Raw genomic sequence first — 22,334 nt, 5'->3', positions numbered from 1 at the left:
TGGGAAATTTACGCAGTCTGGCAGCGTAGAATGTAGCTTTTTTAAATGATACAACCTGATGTTTATCGAATGGCCATCAACAAAAACTGGACACAACGGAACCGTAGCTAAGGCTATTAAAAAAGAACACGTTGCGCGCTGCGTTTATGAATTACGCCTATGATGTGTAAAGCAGAAATGCAAGCGTGAACGTTTAATAATGTGGCGTGGCAATAGTTAAGAAAGAATACAAAACCGAAACTGTGATAAAAACATATAAGCACACTCACTTACACAGACACATACACATACACACACACAATGTTGGGTGGCAGTCGACCAGTTGACAACGACGGACACAACGTTATCAGTATCAACAATAGTAACAACATCAGTAATGGGATAACAATTAATGATGCCCCACCTCTGCCCCCTGTGGCTACACAGCGCAAAGCGTCATCAACATCAAAATCGCCTCCCCCGCCGCCAGGGGAAATGCGAATCCTCTGCTTTGACCTGACCCGCTACAATCGGACGACGCAATTTCTGCTGAGCTGTTCGGGCGTATTTATACTCTACATAATCTACGGGTATCTCCAAGAGCTCATCTTCACCGTGGAGGGCTTTAAGCCCTATGGCTGGTTTCTCACTCTTGTCCAGTTTGGCTACTACATTGGCTTTGGATTGGTGGAGCGTCGCCTGGAGGCCTACAGGACGATGGATGCCACTCTGTGGAATGTTGAGCCAGCCCCACGTTGCATACCCCTGCGCACGTACTTTGTCCTTGCCGGCTTAACACTCGGCACAATGGGCCTGTCCAACTCGAGCCTTGGCTATCTCAACTATCCCACGCAAGTGATCTTCAAGTGCTGCAAACTGATCCCGGTGCTTGTCGGCAGCATCATTATACAGGGCAAACGCTATGGACCACTCGACTTTGCCGCTGCAACGGCCATGTGCATAGGTCTCGCCTGGTTTACCCTCGCCGATTCACAGATGTCGCCAAACTTTAATCCGCTGGGCGTGGCCATGATATCAGGAGCCCTGTTATGCGATGCCGTCATTGGCAATCTGCAGGAGAAGGCAATGCGGGAGCACAAAGCACCCAGCAGTGAAGTGGTCTTCTATTCCTATGGACTGGGTTTTGTCTATTTGTTTGTGGTCATGTTGATCACTGGAAACTTCTTCAGCGGATTCGCTTTCTGCTTGGCCCATCCAATGGAGACTTTCGGCTACGGCTTCCTCTTTAGTCTCTCCGGCTACTTGGGCATACAGTTTGTGCTGGCGCTGGTTCGGAGCAGTGGTGCTCCACTGGCTGCCACAGTGACGACCGCCCGCAAAGCGGTGACCATTGCCTTCTCCTTCCTACTCTTTAGCAAACCATTCACAGTGCAGTAAGTAGATGCGTTGCATCATCTCTAATTCTCTGTATTAAACTGCAACGCTTCTTCTCTCAATAGATATATCTGGTCGGGATTGATCGTTGTGTTGGGTATTTATCTGAATGTCTACAGCAAGAAGAACAAATTGACCTTTACGGATTTGCAGCACAGACTCAAGCAATTCAGTGCGAGACTTTCACGCTCGCCAAGTCGCAAATTCCTCATCGAGGTTTAAGGATCCTGCGTACCAAAAAATATTATAAATTTAACTTTTAGTCGAATTGGAAACAAACATTTATTGTACAAAAAAACTATATACTACATGCTTAAGTATAAAAGTAAATCCTTTTGCAAAAATTATAATCTATCTGTCCATGTCGAACTCCATGACGCGCTTGAAGAGATCCTGACGCTCCTTGGCCGATGCCACTTGGCCCATCATGCGATCCAGAAACTGTCGCTGATGCCTGATGATAAACTTATTGCACTGGATGATTGTTGCGCCCGTGTAAAGAGTGCGAAACTTGCCGCGCACATCGCCAATCTGCAATCAATATAGTCTTTAATATACAGACATACACATTTATATAGAATAATATAGTATATTTCTACTTGCCAACGTTATCAGGGGCAATATGCTGGATACGTAGCGCTGTCCGCGATGCAGGCAGCGTATGATTGCAATTTTCGTTCGCTCATTGCAGTACTTCACACGGAAACCGTGCTCCAAGAGTCCCAATCCGAACACGCCGTAATATTTCTCTACATTTTGCAGCAGGCATTTGGTCAAAGTGTGGTCGTTGAGCCGCAGTGTTTTCACCGGCGCATATGGCACAATCTGCACAGCAATGTATCTGATAAGCGACGTGGGTGGTTATTAATACATCTGCATGTCATAAATAATAACAATTATTTAATAAACCTACCGATTTTTAATGCGAACCATTGTAAACAAAAACCACAATAAATAAAAGCTGGTTGCTCTGTGGTGTTGCCAGACTGTTGGAAAGAGTTCGCTTGTATTTGTGATTGGCAATGTTGATGGCTATTTAAACGACTTGATCGTGAAAAGCAAATGGCCTTGAGCAACTGTTGCATTGTGTGTGAGTGTGTCAGGGAAAGAGAGAGAGGGAGAGAGAGAGAGTGAGAGAGAGAGAGAGAGTGAGAGTGAGAGTGAGAGAGTGAGAGAAAAATGCGCGCGGTAATTTGAGTTGATTGCCATTTGAATAATAAAAGTCGCACTGGAGAACGAGTCTTCAGTCGGCGAGCGACTGCTGTAGGTGTAAAAAGTGTGAAAAGTAAGTAAACAAAATTCCATCTCGGCAGCGTTATTCAGCTTAGCAAAGTTATTTATACACATATGCATGCTAAATAAATGTGTTTAGTTTGAGGCGAGTCATTTTAATACGATCGTCAAGTGTTTGTTTAAAAAAAAAGGTCGGCATTAAACAGAAGCACTGCCATCATTATTAGGCACAGTATCATTCTCATTAACACCACTCAACCTACCTCATTCCGGCTATTCACCACAGATTGCTGGAGATCTTCGAGAAACCGGTATAAGCTCCGCAAATCCACAGACAGCTCGAGTTTCTTATCAGTCAACGTTATGCGCTAATCTCGTTCGGTTTGAGAACCTTTATTTGACCGCAAAGAGCAATAGTAGCAGCCAAGGAGCAGGAGAGGGGCACATCATGTCTCTGCGGGCGTACTTTGTGGGCGTGGATGTGGGCACGGGCAGTGCGAGAGCAGCGCTGGTGGACGCCAAGGGACGTGTGGAGGCGCAGGCGGTGGAGATGATCAAAACATGGACACCAGAGCCGGACTACTACGAGCAATCGAGTGAGGATATCTGGCGTGCAATCTGTAAGGTCGTGAAGGTATGAATGGATTACAGAAATAAAACATGTTTGCTGATAACCTCTAAAGATTAGATTAATTATTAATTGCAGCAAGTCACTGCTGGTGTTAGTAAGACGCAAGTCAAGGGCATTGGGTTCGATGCCACCTGCTCTCTGGTCATCTTGGGCGCCAATGGAGCCCCGTTGACGGTTAGCAAGAGTGGCGTAGCCGAACAGAATATAATATTATGGATGGATCATCGAGCCGAACTGGAGACGGCCGAGATAAATGCCGGCAAGCATTCGCTGCTTAAATATGTTGGTGGACAGGTATCGCTGGAGATGGAGATACCCAAGCTGTTGTGGCTGAAGCGCAAGCTGCCCAAGACTTATGGAAGCATTTGGCGTGCCTTCGATCTGCCTGACTTTCTCACGTGGCGGGCAACAGGTGTCGACACGCGATCCCTGTGCTCCGTGGTGTGTAAATGGAACTATGATGCAGCCGCCCACAGTTGGAACACTGAATTTCTACGCGGCGCCAACCTAGAGGAGCTGACGCGTGAGAAATTTGCGGCATTGGGCAGCGATGTCCAGCCGCCGGGCAAACCTGTGGGAAATGGTCTTTCTCAGAGCGCTGCCTCTGAACTGGGGCTGGCCGTGGGCACTGTGGTCAGCACATCCCTAATTGATGCACATGCCGGCGCCTTGGGTATGTTTGGTTGTCGTGCCGATGATGCAAACGATGGTGATGATGTGCAGGGCAAAATGGCATTAATAGCGGGCACATCCACCTGCCACATGAGCATCACGCGTGATGCCTGCTTTGCCCAGGGAGTGTGGGGTCCTTATCAAGATGCTATCATTCCGGGTTACTTTCTGAACGAGGGTGGTCAATCGATTGCCGGCCATCTGCTGGATCATGTGCTCAAGACGCACGAAAGCTATTCCGAGTTGCATGAGAAATTGGGCGGAGATAAGTGAGTAAAGTCCACCTCGACATGAGAACCACAATTTATCTTTGTTTCTCATAGACACATCTACCAATATCTGAACAAGTTGCTGCCTGAGTTGGCCGAGAGACGAGGTCTCACCGACCTTAGTTGCTTGACGCAGGATGTCCATGTTTGGCCGGATTTGCATGGCAATCGTTCGCCTGTTGCGGATCCCACACTGCGCGGAATAGTAAGTAAGGGATGCAGTCCATCAAAATCATTTATAAATCCAGTCTTTTGTCCTAAACAGATCACTGGCCTGGACATGACACGCGGCGTTGAATCTCTGGCAATTAAATATCTCGCTTTTGTACAGGCACTGGCTGTGAGTTGAATATGAACGATTTAGTTTAAATCCGTTTATTTATTCACACTTGATCAATTTTTAGTACGGCACCCGACACATCATTGAGAATCTTTATCAGCACAAGCGGGCCGCATTTCAGACGCTGCTCTTTTGCGGCGGCTTGGCCAAGAATCCACTCTATGTGCAATGCCATGCGGATGCTTGCAATCTGCCTGCCCTGATTCCCGACGAGCAGGAAATGGTGCTGGTGGGTGCAGCCGTTTTGGGCGCTGCTGCTGCCGGTCACTACGACAGCCTTGAGGTTTGTCTGCAGCAGAACTAACTCACGTCTGCAAGATGAATATTAACGAAATTCGCATCTGTGTTTTTATAGAGCGCTTCGAAGGCAATGGGTGGCACTGGGCAGCTGTTGATGCCGAATCCCAACACTGTGGAGCTGCACAATCGAAAATACAAGGTCTTTCTGAGGCTGCTGGAGCATCAGCGAGAGTATAGAAACATTATGCAGGGAAACAGTGCTTAGATTGGCTTGGACAACACATGAAACGAATTTTATCAATATGGAAAATTGCACACTAAAGTAGCTCAGTAACAAACACTTATCGAGACAGTTACATACAGGTGATTCTAACTGAGCTGGATAACACAACAACTAGGCAATAAATGCGGCCGCCTTCGAGCCAATTTTGCTGCGGCAAACGGGGCAAGTAACGTCGATTTTTTGGGCACAATCCTCGCACAGGCACACATGACCGCAGGGCAACAGAATGATCTAGATATGTAAAAGTTAGAGTGCGCTTCTGTAAGTCTATCGATTAGCTTACCTCTTTGGGATTTGTGGAGCACACAACACAGAGCTGATCCTGCGTCAGAGTATGCGGACGGCTGCGTGCACGTCGCTCCCGTCGCTCCGACTCCAGGCGGGTGCGTATCTTAGCTTCCTCACGTTCCTGTCTCTTCTTGCGATAGACCTTGCGCACGATGAGGCCAACCAGGACAATGGATACGCTGCTACACAATATAATCTTAAAACTGCAAAGAAAGGCGATTCATATCCGAGAAGGGTCTAAGTATCTATGGTTTAGCTTACAGAGTAGAGGACTTGGCATCTTCAAATCGTTTAATCAGGGTCGATTTGGTGGCAGTGGTTAGGAAGAGTGGTCCCTGCTTGGAGGGCTGCATGCGTAGCGTTTGACCATCCATTTCCAGCTCACCGATGGCGGTCAGGAAGCTGCCATCGCGAAGCACTTGTTCCGTAGTCTGCAGTCCTTTCTGCCGCACACCCGTAAAGAAGCCAAAGACGTGATCGAAGAATGACAGAGATGTGGACTCATAGTTATCGTAGACAACGTCTACGTCCAGGACAGCGGCACTGATTGCATCGACAATCTCCACGCCATGTTGCTGATTGCACAGCTCGAAGGGCATCTCATTGGTGCTCTCGTGCAGCAGCTTGCGCTGCTCTGCCCAGAAGCCGGCAAAGGCGCGCATCACGCGATGCTCGTGCAGCTTCACAATTTGCAGTACGCCGCTCACAGTGGGCACAAATGAGCTGCGCAGTGGCACGCCAATGGGCGTGACTGTGCCTCGTATAACGGCATATGGTATCTTTTTGTCATGTTGCCGTGCCACAATGTTCTTCAGCTCACCATCTATGTTGTATTGTGGCGCCGCCTGCAATAATCCGAACATTGTTATGATTAGGATTACACATGCAATGCAATGCTGGATACATCTTACCTTCAACACCTTGACGGTGTTCTTGTAGCTAGCATATTCGCGTACACAGAGTCCGAGTATGAGTAAATCGACGCCAAGCGCCACAGATTCGTGTATGAAATCCATTAGAAATTTGTTAAAATAATAACAAAGCTGTTACGGCGAGTTATCTGTCAGTGTGCCTGTTTGAACCCAGCAGTAGCAATACCAAAAATACCGAAACTCAATAGAAATTCTATTGATGAGTAAAATACCAAAACAGCTGATTTTTGTAATCGATGTCGTTCTCCTATCTGATATCGATTAAGCTGCGCGCTAGTTTTCAATATTTATAAAGCAAGAGCGTAACAAATGTAGTAAACTAAACAATTGTTAAGCATATATTTGATTTTTCTAAAAGCGCACACAATTTTTAAGTGGCTCATGTTTGCCGAGAGAAACTGTTAAGCAAACCAAGATTTTGCCACAATGTTTTTACTGTGTAAATATGAACTCATTTACCCATCAGACCAGCATTCCAATCAACTATTTTTCCTTGTTGTTGTAATCGCTGGTGTTTGTAATGCTCACGCTTTTTGTTCTTTGCCCAACTTCTCACTTTCGCAAGATGTTAGTCACTCACACATCTATTTGATATAAAGAGTGTCTCCCGAACCATCCATTGCCATAGTAAAAGATATCTGCACATATCTGTATCTCTGCTATATTTGGGTTGTGACTCAAAACTGTGTGAGTTCTTTTCCATTTTTATTGTATCAATTTAGATAGTTCGAGTAACTCCCAGCAATTAGACGTGCTCCGAAATTGAAAGTGATCAACATGTCCTTCGATATGCTCTCTTTAAGCTTGGTAAGTTGCTGTGTTGTGATTAATTTACAATTTCTATTGAAATTATGCAACTATAAATCCTCTCATGATTTCTATAGCTGCTGTTCAACATCATTAGTTTGCTGTCAGCTGCCAGGGTCACAACGCGAATCATTCAGCCGCGCGAGACGAGCAGCTGTGAGGGCCGCCAGACACTGGGACCTATTTGTGAATCCTGCGAACTGCTGGCCACCTGTGTGCAGCACTCCAATGGCTGGGTTAACATACCCGTCGAATCATGTGATGTGGCCAACGGTTACTATTGCAATCTTCGGCTGGGCGCCTGCTCTAATGCGACTGGGCCCTGTCATCCAATTGGTATTGTTGGCAACTTTCAGTGCACCTCGCAGGGCATCTTTCCAGATCCATACGATTGCCAGAAGTATCACATGTGTTATTTTGTGGGCGCAACTTTGGTCGCAGCTGCCGTCGACTGTGGCAATGACAAGGCATTCGATGCCCGGACCGGTCAATGCTCGATGACGTTGCAGAGCAGCGTGTGCACTCAGCCGCAGTATTATTGTCCCAAGGTCGGCTTTGTGGCCGCCTGGCCGAGTAATCCCAACATCTTCTACGTGTGCAAGTCAACGGTGAATCAGAATCTGAACGATACCGTTGTCATTTATCCTTCACTGCATCGCTGCAATGATGGTGAAATCTTTTCGAACTTCGTTTGCAGTCCGGGCAACGGCGGCATGCTGCCGCCTCCTGTGGATCCTGTGGATCCTGTGGATCCGAATGACAATGGTTTCACCGTGATGCCCATCCAATGCGAGCATGTGGGTCTCATCGCCGATATGGATGACTGTCGCAAGTATTATTATTGCTCCGCCTTGAATGGCCAGATGCGTCATCTGGAGTGTCCTGCGGGCACCCACTATCGACCGGAGCAATCCGCCTGCGTGCTGGGCACATGCTAAACGCATTCTAAACAGTATCTTAAGTGAATTGTCAATCTTTCTATACATATATTAATGAACTACCCAATTGAGTCTTTATCTTTTAATTATGAGTTTTACATTTCCATCGAATGCTTATCTTTGGCTATTTAAGCAGCTGCCTGAGGCATCTGCAGACAACAGTCTTAAAAATGATTTGTATTAAGTTGTTGCTAGTGGTTTTTGGTTGCCTCGTTGCTGGCAGCCAGGCCAATCCGCAAGTGGTTAATAATAGCTTAGCCATTGATTCAGCTGACCTTGTAAGTAATCCGTGCCAGGATGTGCGCCTCGGTGGATTCATCTGCGTCGATTGTTCGACGCTCGGCTTCTGTTCGCATGTCGATGACCAGTGGCAGACGGTCTCCATAACCGAGTGTCAGACGGAGCGTGGCTTCTACTGCAGCGATGAGGGTACCTTTGGGTGCACCTGGCAGCCCAAGTGTCAAGTGCCGGTGCGCGGCAAGTTCTTCTGCCAATCACCTGGCATCTTTCCGGATCCGTACGACTGTCGCAACTATCATGTGTGCAACGAGCAGAATGTGGATACACGCCATCAATGTACCAATGGAGCCGCCTACTCACTGCTTGCAAACAGCTGCAGCTTGCCCCGAGAGAGTGAGCAGTGCACTGAGAAGCAATACGAGTGCAATTATGTGGGTCAAACGGGCGTTTGGCTCTCGAACAGCAACTACTACTATATCTGCCAGAAGGATAGGCAAGGCGATCAAGATGTCTTTTATCCGCTAATGATGAAATGCAGCGATGACTACAGTTTCAATGGACATAGCTGTGTGCCCAACATTAAGTTCATAGAACCCAGTTCACTAATGACACCGGAGAAGGCAGAGCTCTGCGAGGAACTCAAAATGTATCCTACAGAAAGCCTGCATGGGTATCTTCTGTGTCACAATGGAGAACTAACCTCTTATACATGCCCCGTAGGTACCACCTTTGATGGGCATAGTGGCATATGCAAACCACATTATGTTGATTAATATATGTATGTGTATATTAAAATATTTTCACAATAAAGTCATTAAAGCAAAACATTAAATTAGTTCATAATTTGCATTAGTCTGGCTCTCATATCAGGGATGACACATTACACATTCTTATCAAATACATGGATGATTTTTATAATTTGTGCAATCGCTTTTAATTAGTACCCTTAACATTTCGGGGCTCGTGCTTATCTCATGTTATTTAAACTGTTGCTCGAAGAGCTCAAGAATCAATATTCTTCATAGAATGAGTGGATTTAGGTTGTTGCTGATACTGTTGCTGAGCATCCTAACTGGCTGTCAGGACACAGGAGTTGTAGCCAAAGATGTGCCATGTGAAAATGGAATGCTTTATCCGGCAGATCCACCGTTTTCCTATTACTACTGCATTAATGGGGAACCACAGTATGAGCCCTGTCCAGTTGGCACTTACTTTGATGCCACATTTCTCATGTGTCGCCATGGCCAGCAGACTAACACGGACACAAGTCTGGACAAGTCTGGAGTTTGTCAACGTGGTGGTATGACTGGTGATTTGACCGATTGCAGTCGTTATTATCACTGCGATAGGAAAGGAGCCGATTTGAAACGTGGCGATTGCCCACCGAATCAGATATTTGATCTGACCAAGTTTTCGTGTGTTCCAGGCAAATGTTAAACTTTGTGAAACTTTAATTTATACGTTAACAAAACTTAGATCTAATAAAAGTGTTAGTTGTCCCATTTAATCATCGCATTCGCGCACAACGGGATGCAGGACAATGGAGGCACCATTGCAACCGGTGCGATCCGAAATGAAATCATGGAAATTGCTCTCCAGCGCCCACATGAATCTTTTATGTCCCGGCAGCACCTGTGTGGATAGACGACAGTCGCCGCCGCGTTGCACCTCCTGTAGATTGGATGCCTTGAAGCATGTCTGCGAGTCCCACAAATATATGTCATTCTCGCCCTTGTAGCGGAAAAAGAGCGAAGTGCCGCCATCGGCGCCCAGCAGCACTGCCTGCTTGCCAAATGGTTTGGGTCCCACATCTATGATGGAGCCGGCGCCCTGGCCCACCCTTAAATATTCGCCCTTAATCGAGTACAAGCGCGGTGAGCTCAAATAGCTGAAGAAGAGCGTTGAGGTGCCATCAGGCTTGGCTGTCAGTGCCACATAGAGTACATCATTAGTCGGTGCTGTTGCTCGGGGCAGTACAATGCGATACGATTTGCTGCTGGTAATGTCATAGACAAGAATGCTACGCGCTCCAGCATCGGCCACATAGCTGTGAATGAGTGAAAGAGTTGAAAGATTGTAATTGGATATCAGTTCAAAATGACTACACTTCGATTCAAAAACAATTAATGAGGCAGTTTTTTGTTGAAACTTTCGCTGTGCTTATCAAGACTCCAAATGCCGTGCACTCTGATAAGATTTCCGTTTCTCTTCTTTAACCGGGTTTTTAAGGGTATTATTATTTTGTCATGAAACGTGTAACGCATTGAGAAAGACATCTGTGACCCAAAAACTAATCGCTTATCGAAAGGTGACCAATTTTCCCACTTTCCCTACATTTTTACAACTTATTCGATTTTCGAAGTTAAAGCTAGAGTAATGTTGCATTTACATTTGAACACATGGCTTATCAATAACAATTCTATTCCAAGAAATCGCATTTACTTACAGCAATTAATCAAAAATACATATTTGTGCTCTCCACAATCTTAGATTCTTCGTTATGTAATCAAGTATATCAACTTACACGAAGGGTTTGTTATCCTTGGAGTAGTCAACGACAATAAACTGCAAGCGGCTCTCAGAGGTCACCAGATCGCTCAGATCAATGCTCTTGACCACCTTATTGTTGGCCGTGTTAATGGCCACAATTTTGGGACTGCAGCGGCGTATTGGCTGCTCCAGTGTATTGACAATGCCCACATCCAAGGCCCACAGCAGACCCTGCAAATAATAATAACACAAGGATGATGCTTTTATAAGTGATATGGAATTCGAAATATTTCCATTTTAATTGAGATACAGCTGGAATTTTAACGAGCCCAAACATTTAAGTGTTAACTCGCTTGAAAATTCAATATTTTTTATGCGCGTCAGAAAAATAAATAAGAAAACAGCAAAAACAACAATAATAAACAATGCATGCAAATTGAGTAGAGTTTCTCAAATGTAAATAAATTTGCGTGGCAATTGTTGTTATTGTTACATATAGATGATGATGTTGTTGTAATTGTTGTTGCTGCTTGTTGACTTTTGCCTAAATGAAATGCTGAATTGTTTTACAGAAACGCATTTGGTAAATGGCTTTTAAATGAATAACGACGTACGAAAAAATGAATTTAAAATCAACAGAGAAATATAAATACAACTTATTTACAAATGTATGAATTTAACTCAATTGCCAAACAAATGAAATAAACTCAAAAATATAATAATAAAAATGGAGAAAATTTTTCAATTAACAGAATGTTCTTCTTGTAGCTTAAAAAAGTACAACATCAACAATATGACGATAATTTATTGAACTTCAAATTAAATTTTAACGGAATCGAATTTCAATTGAAAGACGAGCTGTGTATTTATCAGCATGTTTTATTCGGTTCATTGAAATTGTTTACCTTGAACTAAAGGGGATTTTTGGATTGTGTACTTCGTGCAATCTTTTATAATATTCCATTTACATGCACAATTTTTTGTTGGGTGCCTGCCACTAATTTGTTATTTTTTGTTTTTAATTAAAAAAGCAGTTGGGCTCAGTAGTAAACAAGTTTTTGTAGAGCATGCACATATGCATTTTTATAAATTCTTGTATGCATTAAATGCGGAAACTGCATACAAAAAGAATAAATAAAAAATACATTTTAACGGCAAGCAAATTGCTTTCCCGATTAATTGACTTGTTGTTATTGCGCGTACAAAATAAACAGTGAAATAAACCATTCAAGGATGACTAAAAATAGTATTACTCACATTTTGATCCACGGCAACATCGACAACGGATTGCAGTGCCTGACAGTTGCCCTCCTCCTGTATGGCCCAGCAGGGATATGGTGCAATCTTGGTCAAGCATTCGCCCTTCTTCAGATTCACCTTGCCGAGGGTAAAAGGTACGCCCTGCTTGTAACGGGGCAACGCCACAAATGCCGAATCTCGCTGCAGTTGTGCGCGCGTTACAATCACATTTCTGGGCACATAGCGACCCGATTGGACATAGATGTTCTTGGTGGAGTCACAGGGCCAGTGAAGGTTGCTTCCACTCAGCTGGAAGGTGAGCTCTGTCAACGGATTCTTATCACATTTCGAGCTGCTAATCGAGTTGGAGCTGCTCGATGAGTCGCCGCCCATCGTGGAGCTATAGCCGGCACATGTCACAGCTATCAGGGAGGTGACCAGCAATAATGGCAGCAATGAAGCCATTCTTTCTTAATATATCACTTTATGTTACTAACTGTAGACGGTGCTGCTTTGTCTTTAGCTGCTTTTAGATTATTTAAAACAGTTGCAGAGCTTGGCACATTTATATTTATAGTCGTTGTCTGATTTGTGGCATTTTGGCGCGTGTTCTTTTGACGCATCTGCCACAGGGCAAGGTCGTCTGGTAAACATGAGGAAACATGTGTCTCGCCCAACTTAAACACGAACACAAATACAAACCCAAACACACACACACTACAATTGCTGGCCAGTCAGCACGTATGCTCCACACCATTTGGCAACATAGCGGAAGCGGCGTGCTAACACCCCACTTCTCAATCCACAGCCACCCCACCACCCAACACCCACACCACTGCACAGCAAACATGTTGCACTTTGCGGAAGTAGACACTGAACAATAAAAAATCTATTTCAAGCGTGTGTGCAATTTAAGCAATTCAATTTTAAATTGATGATGCTCCGTGCAATGATGTGCCTTCAATTAAACTGCGCGCATATCTATTAACAAGAAGTTTCAACAGCACAAATTTGCCTGTTCATTTGGGTCGAAAACTATTGTCAAAAACTTGCCGTGAAAAGCAAAGTTTCTCGACTAGTTAATTAATAAAGTTTCAGTTTGATTTTGTAGTTAGGTGAGGTAAAACATGTGTTCATCATATTTATCAGGAAATTGAGTGTATGAGCGGAGAGAGAGAGAGTAGTTTGTTATGAAGTTTGAGACAACTTTTGAGCAAACTATTTTAAACATATTTTGTGCAAATATTTAATACAAATTTAAAGCAACTACTGCCACTCCATTCAATTGAAAGTTGTGCTGATAACTCTTTGAATATTGATAAGCAAGTAATAGAGACTTCTATTTTGAAATTTAATTTATCTTAGATTTGTATGTCAATTGCAGCTCTAACTGCGTATATTTCATTGGGGGGTATAGCTCAGGGGTAGAGCATTCGACTGCAGATCGAGAGGTCCCCGGTTCAAATCCGGGTGCCCCCTGGAATTTGATTTCTTTTTTTTTCTAGTTAAATATGTGGCGTTGACCTCTTGTGTGAGATTGGGGCATCGTAAACAACGCGTGACCCGTCCTTAAGCATCGCTGCTGCCTGATTATCTTTCCATTTTACCAGTATCTTTTCCCAGCACAAAGCAAATAAGTAGCAGCGTGTGGACATAATGTGATGGAAAATATTGGCTGGGTCCAGCCGTGGGGTGCTGTTTAGCTTTGTTTAGTCATGGGTCCTGGCCCCTGGGTGGACAGCATATGCATTGAATTATGGTCAAGAGTGGCCGTAGTTTGGCTCCTCTTAAATTTAACCACAATAAAAGACAGTCCAAAATTTAAAAGCTTGTCAAAGCATTGTGCTGACCCTTCCGGTGAAGGCAGCCGGTCTTTGGCCCCCTCCAATCTCCCAATCTCTCGAGCCGAGCACAATGTTAAATGACATGCAGATTGAATTTGTGTGAAATTCATTTTAATAAACTGTCATAAGTTGCCTTTTTTTGATGGTAATCTGAAAATTTATAATGCGACACACACACACACAGGGCCAAAGGCATCTGTGTCTGTGGCTGTGGCTGTGACTGTGACTGTATGTGTGTGTGGGCGTTTCGCATTTCTGTGCCATCACTCGAGATCTGCACGAGCTATAGATAAATATTTATGCGATTTCATAAATAAAAGCAATAATAAATATAAAAAAATTTGCCATACGTGAATCGAGTGTAAAATGCAAGTCATATTTATAAATAAGGTCTGCCATATGCGTCGAAGTATGCATATGCGTATTGTTATGGTCTGGCCGTCATAAATGGCAAATATATTCCGTACATGGCATTACAATTTGCAGACAAGTCAACGAAAATTGAAATTACTTTTCCACACAGTTCAATTGTGCAACGATTTAAGCGAAATACAATTATAATGAATTGCTCTTTAAAATATGGCAAATCATTAAAGTCAACCAATCGAGTTTGTGCCCAAATTGTATAAAACTTTAAGCTAACGTAAACACTAAAACTTTACTGGCCAAAAAAAGTCAGAATACGAAAAAACGAGACAACCAGAAAGCGAAAGCAAAAACAACACACAGCAGCATGGCACATAAATTATGTGGCAAGCTAAATAGCAAAGAAACCATCCAACTTAACACTAAACCACTGCTGAACTTATTAAATACCCTAGAAAAAACCTTAATGTTTTTTTTTCGTACTTCTTGCACGTAATCAAAAATCGATTTATATTTGATAATCATTTATTAATTTGATTAATTAATTATTATTAAAATTTCTCAACTGTCACCAGATAGAAAAATTAAATAAAAAAACTCATCCTAACTAAAATAACAATGTGTCTTTCATAGCCAACGGTGACCCAAAGTCGCCTTTGATACCCTCGATAAACAAGAACAAAAAAATGCAATCCGCAAATCAGTAGCCAGAAAGTTGAAATATTATTATAATTTATGTGCATTTTCCACTACCCCGGCACAACGAAACAAAAATTGCCGAGTCCAGCAAGTTTAACGACCCATTTAACAGAGAACGACGCCAAACTTGACCACAGTCAATATTTATTTGAAGTGATTTTATTTTATTTTTTGTTTTTTTTTTTTGCCTTCTAAAAAAGGCACAGGAAAGACTGTGTGTTTGGATAAACAAATACGAAGCCAACGTACAATTTGCGTATTCAATTGGACTTTTATTAGGTATATTTGGTGTATTTTAAACAACCATTTCGTTATACAAAAATTTGGGCCAAATTGCCAACTCTCGATTGTCAATGGTCGTCTGCCTTTGGCCAAGTGGCATTTCTGCACATGACACATACGCCTCGTTAAACAGGCAATAAAAACTGTCCAAATGATCGGAGGGCAAATAGCTTGAGGTCAGGATTTGTGCCGTGTCGACTAGGGAGGTTTTATGTGGATGATTTCACTGTCGGTCAGTTTTCGTCTCAGTTGTCGTATCTTATCTCTCCGGGCGGTAAGCTAATGTTTGCATAAATTATGTAAGGCAAGACGGAAAACAGCCCGGAAGTGCTTGTCATCAATATTTTTTCCCTAGCTCCCAACTAGACAGAGTGTGGGATGTGTAAAAGTGCGCAAATAAATCACGACAGTATATGTCGGAAGGGGATTTGTTGGCAACACACATAACCTCCCGCCCGCTACCCCGCCCCACACACATACACATTCACTTGCGGGTCTTAACTGTCATTTTGGCATGCCAAACATGTCACGTTGCTGGAAACACTTCGGGCGTTGTCTTGTATGCTATTTTTGAATATATATATATTTTTTTTTTTTGGGAAAGGCGCAGCTGATGTGCTTGAGGGAAATGCTGTACTTATATCTATCAGATGATAAGTTAACTCTATTAATAACATTGCAACTGAGCTCGATGGGGCTTATATTGATGATTGAGTTATGAGAAAGGCATTTAAATTATATGTAATTTAATATTTCAATCACAATTTGAATAGGTAATTGGCCAATTAGTTTGTATTCTGTTGTGGCAAATTACCATATCACCCAATTTGCGGTGCATACAAGCAATTAGCTACAAATATCCTTTTAAGTAGGTTGCAATCAGGACACACTTGGCTTCCAACTGTGCCCGGGTTTATATGTGGATGTATGCGTTTTGTGTGGGTGTGTGTGTGTATGACACTCTAATTGCAATGTGAGACAACTCAGAGCGAGCTTTTGATATATATTCTACACTGTAAATAATTTAATAAATGCAAGCTGTAATTGATAATTAAACTGAGTCAACAAAACATTGCTTAGTTTTTAATGTTTGCCTATCTTTTAATTACTTTTTAGATAAATTGAGAAATTGAATCAAACTTTTTCTGTTTGCTAAACTAAATATAAATACATATGACACGAAATTTAATTGAAACTCACATTTTGTAATGTGTACATTTTGTCTATACTATATGCATATATCGTGTTGCGTTCAGTTTTGCCTGCTATGCTGCGGCTTCTGCCAGTGAAGCATTTCAATTACTTTTTAATGCAACTGACTGTCACACACAAACACACCCAGACACATAGACATACGCACAACCAAGCAGCAACTTTTCGAATAGTTTGTTTTGATTTTTTTTTCTGCTGTCACGCCCAAGGTTCTTTCACCAAAAAGTTGTTTGCAATCTGAGAAATTGGCTTGTGGCACGTCGTACATTTCTGACCGTTTCGATGGCTTATATAAGACACGAAACATCGCCCAACTTGGAGTGCAGTCAATATATATATTTTATCACGTTAAGCAACCCAAGACGCACACAGAGAGATGCAATTTCACGTAGCCGATTGGCTGGGGCTGCTCCTGGCCATTTGCATTGCCCCACACGCTCTTGGCCAGGGCACCAGGTACGGTTTGTGGACTCCGGATCGGGCTCATTCCGATGCCCAGCCTATCCAGTGGACGGGCGGTCAATTTGAGTTCCCCTGTGCCAGCACCAAATCGCTATTTAAAAGCTCCGGCAAATATATCGCAAAGAATGTGATTGCCACTCGTGCTCAACTGATTGGTGATACCATCTATCTGGCATTGCCACGCTATCGGAAAGGTGTCCCCGCGACGCTGGTGAAGTCCAATGTGCTGCCGGGCACCTGTTCGACAACCTTCAAGCCGTACCCCTGCTGGGATCTGCAGGAGGAGGGCAACTGCAAGGCATTGCAATCTGTTGTCGATCTTGTGGTAGATCAGAATGAGGTGCTCTGGGTGCTAGACACAGGCATCGTGAATACCCTGGAGACGCCGGTGCGCAAGTGTGCGCCCAAAGTGGTTGCAATGTCCGTGAAGACGGGCAAGGTGCTGAAGACTGTCTCGCTGGAGGGTCTCACCTCGAGCAGTTCCCGTCTGCAGTATCTAGTGGTGGATTATGCGCCGGATGGCGGCTGCTTCATCTATGTCAGCGATGCGGCAAATCGTGCGATTATCGTTTATAATCTGCAAGCGGATCGCGGCTTTCGTGTAGTCCTGCCCAAGGCCGTATCTGCGGGATGCCGGTCCCGGGATGTGCTCTACATAGCGCTAATACGTCGCGATTGCGGCACCACGGAACTCTACTTTACCTATCTAAGCACCAGCAAACTTTTTTCACTGAAATCCGAATATCTGCGCAGCGGTGTCGCCGATGGACGCATTTTAGGTGAGATTTCTTCTTTTTTTTATTTTGGTTGACAGCTTGCAGTTTTTAATTGGCTGTTGTACGTATTTGCAGATCTGGGCAAAAAGCCGAGCCGCATGGTCATCATTGGCACGGACAATGGCTCCGCCATATTCTTCCGCAACGAGGGGGATGCGGAAGTCTATCGCTGGGACACCAACTCCACGTTTGTGGAGGCCAACTTCAAGCCAGTCTATCGCAGTCAGACATGCCAGTTGGTCACCCACGCAGTTCCCGATTACAAACGGAATACGATGCGAGTGCTGCAGAGCAATTTTCCGGATTATATGCAAAATCGTATCGGATGCGGTGCTATTCAGCAGCTCAACCATATGCAAGGCTGTTGGTAGTCACAACACACACACACACACACACACACACACACACACACACACACACACACACGCACACACACACACACGCCCACACATAAGCAGACTAACACACATACAGACAATTTCACACACACACACACACTTACACCCTTAGTGGTTGTTGTTGCTACTACGCTGGCTTTGCGGCAAAAGCTTCTGAAATTGCAGTTGCAGCAATAACTGGCAAATCGTCAAGAGTTCCATCCGTTGATTCATAGAATGGATTTGCATTTTTGTACATAAACTAGCGTCTTTAGTTAGTTACTCTTTGCTTGTTGTTATTGTTAACTAAGTTAAGCAATAAACAGTTCTCAGCTGTACATTTGAATTGGCATCGAGTGTTCTTTATTTCTTTACATTCTTCATATCCTTAGCATTGAAGCATCCTGCAGCGCCAGTCAATTGGAAGAATGTGCATAGAAATGAAATCATTTAACTCTGTCATAGTCAAGTGGCGCTGCTACTTAAGGATATCTCTTTTACTTTTTATCAAATTTCAAGCTATTTACAGTTTTGTTGGTCTCAATGAAATTGAGTTTATTCAACTGGCATTCATCTTTCACTTGTCACTCGATGGGGTAAAATGAGTGCATTCAACTGACGTTCAAGCAAATATTATTTACTCAGCATTGCACAGAAATTTGCTGATAGTAGCTATTCTTTTGGGGTCAATTAACTTTATGCTAATCAGAAATAAATCAACTTAAAACAGACCAAGTTAAGTGCCTAAATACATATTATATATACGTGCTTGACAATTGTTTTGGTAATTTGATAAAGAAACTTGAAAAACTGTTAATCAATAGTCATAATAGCCTCGATTAAAGGTTATAAATATATCTACAAATGGATTAAAGCACAAGTATAAAGTATGCGAACCTTAATTCAATTCTTGTGTTCAATTATTTGGCAACTATATATCTTCCTTTAACTGAACAGCTTTCTGGGTCTACTTCTTAAACTCCATTTATAACTGATGCAATAATGATTCAATTTCCTAAGCAATTAAAATGAAAATTGCTTAAATCGTATCTTTATCTGATGTTAAGGAATGACTCGCATTCACAATCCATCCCCACATTTTTCGATTCGGCTTTATATTCAACGAGTTAATTAACATGACTGAGCGCTCCACATTATGTGCAAGCAGTTGTAATGATAATGGATTGCCAAGGCCCTTAATACACTTGCGCTGATTACAGTATATTTCAAGGGTAACAGCCACCACCCTTTTGGCGCATCAAGAGCCATGCAGACTACGAGTTAATTGCGCCAGAGATTCGCGAGTACCCGTTTCAACTTTAACTCGTGCTAATTGGGGAATTTCGTGATAAATTGCATGCTAGTTGCCCATTTGTATAGCTGGACTGCTTCTGTGTCGTCCTTGGGCGCCACTCTCCGTCTCTCTCTCTCTCTCTCTCTCTCGCTCTACCCTTAAGAATGTCGCCTAGCGTCATTTGGCGACGCTGAGGCGTTGAGTATTTTTCAATAATAAATCAATTAATGAGCTGCACTTCTGCACGTTGGGCTTCTGTTGCCTGTTGACCTTTGATCTGGTCTGATGATTGCGTGCGCTTCTATGGCTGCCGCAATGAAATAAATAAAATTGATGAGCTCATTTAGCAAATAGCTTGCCATTTGCATATGTATATTTTTAGATGTGTGGGCTTGTGTGTGATTACAATTGAAATTTCGACAGCTCAAAGGCTTCACGCCGCCAAATAGGCAACGCGAATGAAAATGAAAACGTGCCCGCTGCAATGAAAGCAGGTCCCAAACACACATGTTTATCATAAATGTGTCAGCGACAGCCACACAAATATTAACCATAATAAATTTTGTTTTTCAGCTGTTACCTCCACATGCACAAAACTCCCAAAAAAAAAATGAAAAAAAAAATATTGAATAAAAAAAGAGCCGAAAATTGTTGCTGCTTGGGACTTGAAACAGCTGACAATGCCAGGAGTTGGGGTAAAGCCAGCGATAAACTTGTCTCTCTGAGTTTGATTTACAAAGTGAACTGTTTTTTGCCCAACTCGCCCAATAAGAAAAAGCAACAAACCAAAAAAAAAATAAATAGCAATATCAACAATCGAGCGCCAGACACATAAATATTTTCACAGCCAAAACTAAAACAAACTGAGCAAAAATGTATCAAACCAAAAATAAAATAACTGTTTTGATAATGAAATATAAATAAACTGTGAGCGAAGAGCATTCATTCCCTGGTTACGTTCAGGAGGAAGTGAAATATAAATTAATCAATGTCTATGATGTAAATTCATCCCAAATTCGAAGCAATTGTGGTTTTCAATTGGTTTTATTATTGACGTCAGTTATACTGAAACAAAAAACAAGCAATCAGGTAAATTGGTCAAAGCTTGAGTATTATTTTTGAAATAAACAAAAGCGAAATCTAATAATCCATCTCATCATCGTCTTTGACAAAAACTTGGTATAACTTAATAACGCAAAAAGAAAGTAAAAGGAACGATAAAGACAAAGATAAAGATTTATGAAAATGAATTTGCACTGCACGAAAAGTTTCATTAACTTTAGTATCTATACTTGTGAATAATTCAGTCAGTTTTGCTTTGTTACGAGAACTGCTATCCAAAGTTGCTCACATATCTGCAGGTGAATTATGCAGATTTTTGTGCTATTTCCTGGCTCATTCAGTTTAGCCTGTTCTGAGTTTTATCAGATCTATCAACTTGCCAAAGTTCCTGCCATAATGAACTTGATTTCGAACTTGGTTGAAGAGCTTCACCTTTGATTTTTAAGGCTGTCAGTAAACCGCATGAAATTGCTATTAAGCAGTGATGACAGTTGCCTTATCTAAATCCTTAAGTATTTATTTTCCATTTTCCACACAACGGTTAACTGATTGACTTGAGTGAAAACTTAGGCCACTGTCTCAACTGACTGCCTAACTTGGCAATTTGAAGCGGGCTGTGAATGAATACATATATAAAAAAAAATTAAAAATGAAAATTGTGAAAAATTTGAACTTATTTGTATTATAAGTTAGCTTATAACAACTCAAAAGATTCTGATTAATATCTAAAAAAAACTTTCTGCTAACAAATCGATTCCAGTTTGACAAAGTTACTGGCAAGGTTACTGGTTGACAAGGATGGAAGTCTTTGAATATTCCTAACAGTGTCAGAATTAGCTTAAAACCATTATCGCGAGAATTTGTATGGGGATGGCATCCCATTGTGAGTGAACCATTCCATGTACACATATCTGGTCCACAATTATGAGCCTAAGTGCCGTTAAAGCAGCAACTGCTAAAAATCCAATCAATAATGCTCTTTCTGTTTATTTTTCTTATTATTATTATTTTTTTTTATTCATCACACAAGACAGACGTGCATGGCATGAGGAATGCGAGGAATCGCAAGCCACAGACATAAAAACAGACACGAAGACTGAATGGAGCAGACCCATTAGATATGCAAAGGCATATTGAAGGAAAGAAACAGCCCCTGGGTGGTAATGGCTGCTCACACATTACAACTCAACTCAACTGAACTGACATTCAATAAACATTTCAAAGCGTTCAATTATTTTTCAATTGCATCGATTTGTGCTGAACAGTTTTAAGGTTCCTTCACCAAAGCAGCTCCAGGACAAAATCAAATCTGCTACACAAAATGACAGCAAGACATTCGACAATGCGTTTGGCGACAGCGGGGCCGCTGGGGGTGCGAGTGCGAGGACGAGGACGAGTTCGACGGATTTAGGAAGGCAGCACACTATATTGATTTTTAGTGTCTTAAATTTGTACGTGACCCCACAGAATTAAAGCGAACACTAGCCGGAAGTTATTTAGCAGCCATTTTGTTGTGCCGCCTTCTAAATATTTCACTCACTTGAGTGCCATACCAAATCAAAACCAATTGAGCTACTTTGCATTAAAGCGTCCCAGATTCCTTAACTGAAGCACTCCAATATATATCCCCTGTGTGTTTTGTGTGTGCGTGTGACAGTCAAAGTGCCCGGAAATGCTGAGTTGACGGCGCCATATTCCCATGGTTACGCACACTCATTCCCATTACCAGCTTACCAAAATCAGAGAACAGCAGCTGCCACGGCAACTGTTCGCTTAACCGCAAAAACCAAAAACCATTTTGGGCTGCCAACCGCTCCTTGATAATCCTTTCAATTCACATGGACATTTTTTGTGTAATTTACATTCCTTCTATCCACACACCACGCCCTCAAAAAAAGGGGTACTACAACGTTGCTATGATATTTAATAGATGAAATTTGATATTGTACATTTGTGCACATCTAACGCTGCTTAGTCTTCTTTA

General features: G+C 42.6%; 8 protein-coding genes and 1 non-coding gene across 10 annotated transcripts; 6 read left to right on the top strand and 3 right to left on the bottom strand.

Annotated features, from left to right (window-relative positions):
* The first annotated feature begins 52 nt into the window (after positions 1-52).
* LOC6556405 (adenosine 3'-phospho 5'-phosphosulfate transporter 2) lies at positions 53-1,719 on the top strand. The gene is made up of 2 exons (XM_001984418.3): positions 53-1,373; positions 1,440-1,719. The coding sequence occupies exons 1-2, from the start codon at positions 301-303 to the stop codon at positions 1,594-1,596; spliced, it is 1,230 nt and encodes a 409-aa protein (XP_001984454.1). The 5' UTR covers positions 53-300; the 3' UTR covers positions 1,597-1,719.
* On the bottom strand, positions 1,638-2,935 carry LOC6558426. Its single transcript, XM_001984419.3, has 4 exons — positions 2,871-2,935; positions 2,288-2,450; positions 1,978-2,215; positions 1,638-1,905 (listed from the first exon to the last, which is right to left on the bottom strand). Exons 2-4 carry the CDS (start codon positions 2,305-2,307, stop codon positions 1,726-1,728), a joined length of 438 nt encoding a protein of 145 aa, XP_001984455.1. The 5' UTR covers positions 2,308-2,450; positions 2,871-2,935; the 3' UTR covers positions 1,638-1,725.
* Positions 2,936-3,043: 108 nt separating this feature from the next.
* LOC6556415 (FGGY carbohydrate kinase domain-containing protein) lies at positions 3,044-5,024 on the top strand. Its single transcript, XM_001984420.3, has 6 exons — positions 3,044-3,241; positions 3,314-4,179; positions 4,234-4,384; positions 4,445-4,519; positions 4,584-4,802; positions 4,875-5,024. The coding sequence occupies exons 1-6, from the start codon at positions 3,056-3,058 to the stop codon at positions 5,022-5,024; spliced, it is 1,647 nt and encodes a 548-aa protein (XP_001984456.1). The 5' UTR covers positions 3,044-3,055.
* LOC6557661 (mitochondrial E3 ubiquitin protein ligase 1) lies at positions 4,544-6,421 on the bottom strand. The gene is made up of 4 exons (XM_001984421.2): positions 6,242-6,421; positions 5,592-6,175; positions 5,326-5,533; positions 4,544-5,273 (listed from the first exon to the last, which is right to left on the bottom strand). The coding sequence occupies exons 1-4, from the start codon at positions 6,344-6,346 to the stop codon at positions 5,154-5,156; spliced, it is 1,017 nt and encodes a 338-aa protein (XP_001984457.1). The 5' UTR covers positions 6,347-6,421; the 3' UTR covers positions 4,544-5,153.
* Positions 6,422-6,650: 229 nt separating this feature from the next.
* LOC6556437 lies at positions 6,651-8,093 on the top strand. 2 transcript variants are annotated; one of them, XM_032739220.2, is made up of 3 exons: positions 6,651-6,701; positions 6,985-7,069; positions 7,147-8,093. In XM_032739220.2, exons 2-3 carry the CDS (start codon positions 7,040-7,042, stop codon positions 8,005-8,007), a joined length of 891 nt encoding a protein of 296 aa, XP_032595111.1. In that variant the 5' UTR covers positions 6,651-6,701; positions 6,985-7,039; the 3' UTR covers positions 8,008-8,093. The 2 variants fall into 2 exon arrangements, with proteins under 2 accessions (XP_032595111.1, XP_001984458.1); XM_001984422.3 differs by lacking the exon at positions 6,651-6,701 and having other exon boundaries at positions 6,805-7,069.
* An 84-nt stretch (positions 8,094-8,177) lies between these two features.
* On the top strand, positions 8,178-9,732 carry LOC6556406. The gene has a single exon (XM_001984423.2). The coding sequence runs from the start codon at positions 8,178-8,180 to the stop codon at positions 9,018-9,020; it is 843 nt and encodes a 280-aa protein (XP_001984459.1). The 3' UTR covers positions 9,021-9,732.
* On the bottom strand, positions 9,681-12,475 carry LOC6556418 (major royal jelly protein 1). The gene is made up of 3 exons (XM_001984425.3): positions 11,995-12,475; positions 10,772-10,968; positions 9,681-10,294 (listed from the first exon to the last, which is right to left on the bottom strand). Exons 1-3 carry the CDS (start codon positions 12,439-12,441, stop codon positions 9,751-9,753), a joined length of 1,188 nt encoding a protein of 395 aa, XP_001984461.1. The 5' UTR covers positions 12,442-12,475; the 3' UTR covers positions 9,681-9,750.
* A 908-nt stretch (positions 12,476-13,383) lies between these two features.
* On the top strand, positions 13,384-13,455 carry Trnac-gca. The gene has a single exon. It is a non-coding gene; the product is annotated as a tRNA-Cys (tRNA).
* Positions 13,456-16,725: 3,270 nt separating this feature from the next.
* LOC6556467 (major royal jelly protein 1) lies at positions 16,726-18,041 on the top strand. The gene is made up of 2 exons (XM_001984426.3): positions 16,726-17,620; positions 17,693-18,041. Exons 1-2 carry the CDS (start codon positions 16,756-16,758, stop codon positions 17,986-17,988), a joined length of 1,161 nt encoding a protein of 386 aa, XP_001984462.1. The 5' UTR covers positions 16,726-16,755; the 3' UTR covers positions 17,989-18,041.
* Positions 18,042-22,334: the final 4,293 nt, after the last annotated feature.

The sequence above is a fragment of the Drosophila grimshawi genome, unplaced genomic scaffold (genome assembly GCF_018153295.1).
Source record: "Drosophila grimshawi isolate 15287-2541.00 unplaced genomic scaffold, ASM1815329v1 contig_44, whole genome shotgun sequence".
NCBI lineage: Eukaryota > Metazoa > Arthropoda > Insecta > Diptera > Drosophilidae > Drosophila > Drosophila grimshawi.
Note: the sequence above shows the minus strand (reverse complement) of the source record. Positions and strands in the feature narration are given on the sequence as shown.

Bases quoted from the DNA above. Each gene is read 5' to 3' on its own strand.
- LOC6558426 (XM_001984419.3), bottom strand. From the start codon at position 2,307: ATGGTTCGCATTAAAAATCG. The intron at 2,216-2,287 runs GTAGGTTTATTA...GTCGCTTATCAG, and splicing joins ATGGTTCGCATTAAAAATCG to ATACATTGCTGTGCAGATTG. The intron at 1,906-1,977 runs GCAAGTAGAAAT...TATTGATTGCAG, and splicing joins TATTGCCCCTGATAACGTTG to ATTGGCGATGTGCGCGGCAA.
- LOC6556437 (XM_032739220.2), top strand. From the start codon at position 7,040: ATGTCCTTCGATATGCTCTCTTTAAGCTTG. The intron at 7,070-7,146 runs GTAAGTTGCTGT...TGATTTCTATAG, and splicing joins ATATGCTCTCTTTAAGCTTG to CTGCTGTTCAACATCATTAG.
- LOC6556415 (XM_001984420.3), top strand. From the start codon at position 3,056: ATGTCTCTGCGGGCGTACTTTGTGGGCGTGGATGTGGGCACGGGCAGT. The intron at 4,180-4,233 runs GTGAGTAAAGTC...TGTTTCTCATAG, and splicing joins GAGAAATTGGGCGGAGATAA to ACACATCTACCAATATCTGA. The intron at 4,520-4,583 runs GTGAGTTGAATA...ATCAATTTTTAG, and splicing joins CTTTTGTACAGGCACTGGCT to TACGGCACCCGACACATCAT.
- LOC6556405 (XM_001984418.3), top strand. From the start codon at position 301: ATGTTGGGTGGCAGTCGACCAGTTGACAACGACGGACACAACGTTATC. The intron at 1,374-1,439 runs GTAAGTAGATGC...TTCTCTCAATAG, and splicing joins AGCAAACCATTCACAGTGCA to ATATATCTGGTCGGGATTGA.
- LOC6556418 (XM_001984425.3), bottom strand. From the start codon at position 12,441: ATGGCTTCATTGCTGCCATTATTGCTGGTCACCTCCCTGATAGCTGTG. The intron at 10,969-11,994 runs GTGAGTAATACT...TATTATTTGCAG, and splicing joins ATGTTGCCGTGGATCAAAAT to GGTCTGCTGTGGGCCTTGGA. The intron at 10,295-10,771 runs GTAAGTTGATAT...ACTCATTCACAG, and splicing joins AAGGATAACAAACCCTTCGT to CTATGTGGCCGATGCTGGAG.
- LOC6556467 (XM_001984426.3), top strand. From the start codon at position 16,756: ATGCAATTTCACGTAGCCGATTGGCTGGGGCTGCTCCTGGCCATTTGC. The intron at 17,621-17,692 runs GTGAGATTTCTT...ACGTATTTGCAG, and splicing joins CGCCGATGGACGCATTTTAG to ATCTGGGCAAAAAGCCGAGC.
- LOC6557661 (XM_001984421.2), bottom strand. From the start codon at position 6,346: ATGGATTTCATACACGAATCTGTGGCGCTTGGCGTCGATTTACTCATA. The intron at 6,176-6,241 runs GTAAGATGTATC...GGATTATTGCAG, and splicing joins ACACCGTCAAGGTGTTGAAG to GCGGCGCCACAATACAACAT. The intron at 5,534-5,591 runs GTAAGCTAAACC...CTTTCTTTGCAG, and splicing joins GATGCCAAGTCCTCTACTCT to TTTTAAGATTATATTGTGTA.
- LOC6556406 (XM_001984423.2), top strand. From the start codon at position 8,178: ATGATTTGTATTAAGTTGTTGCTAGTGGTTTTTGGTTGCCTCGTTGCT.